General features: G+C 43.7%; 1 protein-coding gene across 9 annotated transcripts in view; it reads left to right on the forward strand.

The window, feature by feature from the left end:
- LOC123515207 (FERM domain-containing protein 4A-like) overlaps positions 1–5,000 on the forward strand; it is a 289,831-nt gene that overhangs the window by 208,979 nt on the left and 75,852 nt on the right. For all 9 annotated transcript variants that reach the window (XM_045273743.1, XM_045273746.1, XM_045273737.1 and 6 more), the window contains exon 4: positions 2,889–2,973. In XM_045273743.1, the coding sequence (XP_045129678.1) occupies positions 2,889–2,973 (85 nt within the window). The remainder of the gene's footprint in view (positions 1–2,888; positions 2,974–5,000) is intronic.

Below are 5,000 nucleotides of genomic sequence, written 5' to 3' on the forward strand. Positions count from 1 at the left end.
CACTGCTTCTTTCATTCACTGCATCTCTTCATTCACTGCATTCCTTCATTCACTGAATTCCTTCATCACTGCATTCCTTCATCATTCTTTCCTTATCACTGCTTCTTTCATTCACTGCATCTCTTCATTCACTGCATTCCTTCATTCACTGCATTCCTTCATCACTGCTTCCCTTCACTGCATTCCTTCATTCACTGCTTTAGTTAATTTACTGCATCCTTCATTCACTGCAATCCTTCATCACTGCATTCCTACATTCATCACTGCATCCCTTCATTCATTGCATTCCTTCATCACTGCTTCCTTCATTCACTGCATCCCTTCGTCATTACTTCCTTTATTCACTGCATTCTTTCATCACTGCTTCCCTTCATCACTGCATCCCTTCATTCACTGCTTCCTTCATCACTGCATCCTTCATTCACTGTTTCCTTCATTCACTGCTTCCTTCATTCACTGTTTCCTTGATCACTGCATCAGCCTTCCTTAACCCCTTCAGTACCATGACGTGTTTTTCACATATTCCTTCTGGTTACTATTTGGTGATTCTGTACAGCTTCAGGAAATTTTGTGCTGGATTGAAATAGTGGAGACTGTGGCCATTAATCTTCGGACCTCCATAGACCCTTCCTAACTAACGTCAATAAACTCATCTAATCACACCAAAAACTCATGGTAGAAATGCGTTCCAGTACAGAAAGGGGTGAACTATTTCAGTACCACGACTCCAAATCTTTCACTCTTTTTTGTAATTTCTTCATTTTTTTTTTTTTTTTTTTTTTTTTTTTTTTTTCGTTTTGTTATTCCAGTGTGTTTCTCCGAGCCTTCCTTCACTATTCCAGGACCAAAGTGTCAGTTTCGCTACATTTTTCAAAACCGTGAGGGATTTTGATCAATATTGCCTCATCATTTTACTAACACGGGGTCATTTACATTATATTTTAGTGAGCAAGAGAGAGAGAGAGAGAGAGAGAGAGAGAGAGAGAGAGAGAGAGAATGCATAAACCTCCCGAGCCACAGTATATAGGTGACTGTTCACGCCCCCTCTTCCCCCTTCCTCATTCTCCTGGCCCTCTCTCCGCCCCGCCCTCCCCATAAGTGTATCCCGGTACATTACCATTAACCATTATCATTACCATAACAAGACGCCCGCGCGCCCTTCATGTGCCCTGCTTGAGCCTAATGGACACCGTGGAAGGGCGGCCGTCATGGTACTGTGTGTGTGTGTGTGTGTGTGTGTGTGTGTGTGTGTGTGTGTGTGTGTGTGTGTGTGTGTGTGTGTGTGTGTCCCTAGCCAAGAAACCCTCCACCACCACCATCACTTGGCTAATTTACGTCTTCATCAGCTTCTTTTCCTCTCTCTCTCTCTCTCTCTCTCTCTCTCTCTCTCTCTCTCTCTCTCTCTCTCTCTCTCTCTCTCTCTCTCTCTCTCTCTCTCTCTCTCTGTTCATTCATACAGTCAAATTTTTACTGTACAATTCTTAAAACCTTAAAAGTCTGTCAGAGAGAGAGAGAGAGAGAGAGAGAGAGAGAGAGAGAGAGAGAGAGAGAGAGAGAGAGACAGACAGACAGACAGACAGACACACAAACAAAGAAGGCAGAAGATGGGAACATGGAACAGAAAGAAAGAAAGAAAGAAAGAAAGAAGTAAGTATAAAATGATCCCCCGGGGCGGCCCACCCAGGGGAAGAACCGTCCATCTCGCGCCCTTTTGTCCGCAGATCGCTGGAAAGTAAACACTCCCTCCTTCTCCCCTCCTGTCCTCCTCTCCTTGACACTCCCCTAACCCCTCCTCTCCCCTCCCATCTCCTCTCCTCTCTTCTCCTCTCCCCCCTCCCCCAATGCCTGTGACACGAAGCTGAGTGACAAGTTAAGAGCTGATAATGGAAGGTGCTTTGTGTATGTGTGTGCGCGTGAGAGAGAGAGAGAGAGAGAGAGAGAGAGAGAGAGAGAGAGAGAGAGAGAGAGAGAGAGAGAGAGAGAGAGAGAGAGAAGCAGTCGTGTAAGGTACGGTACATTACATACAGTACTTTAGATTCAACCCAAGTGTCACTATGAAGGAGTAAAATAAGTAAGAAAGAAGAATGAGACCAGAATGGAGAAATAAAGAAAGAAGTAAGAAAATTAAAAGACTATAAGAGAAGAAGAATGATTTATTAAGCATTTTCCTTTTATATGCCTCGTTTCCTTAACCGCTTCAGTAGCAAGACGCATTTTTACCTTGAGTTTGGGTACGATTAGACGATTTTACTGACATTAGGAAGGGTGTATGGAGGTCAGAAGATTAATGGCCGCAGTCTCCACTCTTTTAACCCCCACATGAGTTCCTGAAGCTGTATTGCGTCACCAGATAGTATGCAGAATGAATACGAAAACGCGTCATGGTACTGAAGGGGTTAATTACCATGCACTCTCAGACCTTTTCTTGTTCGCCTCCTTCAAATATCATGCCAAATAAAAGTTACAAAATCTATTCTTCTTAAAAATTTCACATACATTGCTTTCAGTGTAATGAGTTATTGTTAGCAGTGAAAGGGTTAAGTTTGTGTCATTGGTAGCTAAGTAGTAGCGTATCATAACCTTCAGGTACATAACGTATCATAACCTCTTGTCTTGTCTCCTCCGTCAGGTATATAACATGTCATAACCTCGTGTCCTGTCTCCTTGAGGTACTTAACGTGTCTTGTCTACTTCAGATACATAACGTGTCATAACCTCTTGTTTTGTGTCCTTCAGGTACATAACGTGTCAAAACCTCATGTCTTATCTCCTGGTACTTGTCATAACTACGTGTCTTGTCTCCTTCAGGTGCATAACGTGTCATAACCTCGTGTCTTTTCTCCTTCAAGTATGTACAGTGTCCTAACCTCGTGTCTCGCCTCCTTCAGGTACTACGTGGAGTCCATTCTTCAGCTCCAGGGTTCCCAGACCGTGGAGCTCTTCTACCAGCAGGCGCGGAGTCTCGTCTATAAGGTAAGGAAGCACGCCATTGTGTCCTTAGAGTGTGTCCCCTGAATACCTTACCATGTCCAGGAAGGCGAGGTGAAGATGGAAGCACTTTTTTCTTCTCTATTTTTTTTTTTTTTTTTTTTCATGTAGTAAATGGCTGTGTTATTGCGGTGCCTCATGTGAAAAATGCTGTGATAGTCGCGTCCCCTCTGAATGAAGAGATGGAAGACACGTGATATATAGGCCAGTATTCTAAAACGCTTTGCCCTTTCACCGTCATTGCTTTCCAAGGGCTCCAGGTAAAAATACTCGTGTTTTTAAGGGTATTTTTATGGTTCTGGGGATAGTTTGGCAAGATATCTAGTTTATTAAAAGGAGAAACTGTCTTGAAAACCTGGCTAGCTGTCTCTGTGGCCTTGGAAGGGGAAGACGTTTCTGAATACAGGTGATAGATATGCACACTCACAGATAGATATATATAGGTCAGTATTTCATTGGCCACGGAGTACAAGAGAGCAAATTTCCATTAACTAGCGTGGCGTGGTCCAACAGATCGCTCACACGCTAAACACATTAAAGGCAACTGAAGCGTGAGTAACAAAAGGCACATGCAAAAAAAGGGAAAAAAAGAAAGAGTGACATAAAGGAAAAGAAAATTACGTAAGAGATACACACACACACACACACACACACACACACACACACACACACACACACACACACACACACACACACACACACACACACACACACACACACACACACACACACACACACACACACACACAACCCCTTACATACTGGGACACATATTTACTTTGAGATTTGTGTATGATTAGTCCATTTTATTGACATTAGGAAAGGTCTATGGAGGTCAGAAGATTAATGGCCACAGTCCTCACTATTCAAATCCCCCCACATGAGATTCTGAAATTGTATGAAATCACCAAATAGTAAGCAGAATGAACATGGAAGCGCGTCATGGTACTGAAGTGGTTAATGTAGCAATCAAACACCAAAACCACAACTTCCACGCCTTTACCCCCACAACCCCTGAGCACGGAAGCAGCACCAACACCCACTGGCAGCCGACACACTCACGGAGGCGCCGCGGTAAACCACCATACATACATCCATACACCATACACCCATACACCTTCATCCCTCACTCTATTCACCCACATCCCCTTCACTTTACTTACAAACATTTTTCTCCAGCTGGCCTTTCCACACACAGCGAGGTGAAGGTGTACGCGGTGGTAAGGATCAGCTGACTCAGGTAAACAAAGCCGGCCGGATCAGCTGATTGACGTAAACAGAGGGAAGGAAGCATGAATGAAGCGCTCCCATCCTCTTTCTTTCGTCTTCTTTCCCGCCCCGCCCCGTCCTGCCCCGAAAATGCGTGTCATTGTTCTCTGTGACCCACCCGGACGCATTCCTCTTCCACGCCCCGTCTAGTGCACCTCCGCGACCCTCCTCCACCCGCGCATACCTGAGATAATTAGCGACACACACCTGTACTTCGTAGGGAAACATAGATACCTAAATTCTGCTGTTAGGAAATGTTTAAGTCCTTCAATAATGGGGCACATTTTTACCTTGAGATTTGTGTACGATTAGATCATTTTATTGACATGTAGGAAAGGTCTATGGAGGGCAGAAGATTAATGGCTACAGTCTTCACTATTTTAATCTCCCACATGAGTTTTTGAAGCTGTGTAAAATCATCAAACAGTCGCCAGAATGAATACGGAAACGCGTCATGTTACTGAAGGGGTTAAAGCAAGGTTATAGACTTTTAGCAGTGTTCAGAAACGCTTTGCCCTCTCACCACGACTATTTTCCAAGGCCACAGAGATGATTGGCGGGATTCTCAAGAGTGTTTTGTCTTTTAATAATGTAGAAAAGTTGATAATGTGTCGCTACAACATAAATACACCTTAAAAATATGTGCAACTTTATTTAGAGCATTTTAAAAGTAGTATTAGAGATGCGGGGCTGACATGTTTCAAAATATGGTTCTTGCATACACACACACACACACACACACA

This window comes from Portunus trituberculatus, chromosome 38 (genome assembly GCF_017591435.1).
Source record: "Portunus trituberculatus isolate SZX2019 chromosome 38, ASM1759143v1, whole genome shotgun sequence".
In the NCBI taxonomy this organism is placed as follows: Eukaryota; Metazoa; Arthropoda; class Malacostraca; order Decapoda; family Portunidae; genus Portunus; species Portunus trituberculatus.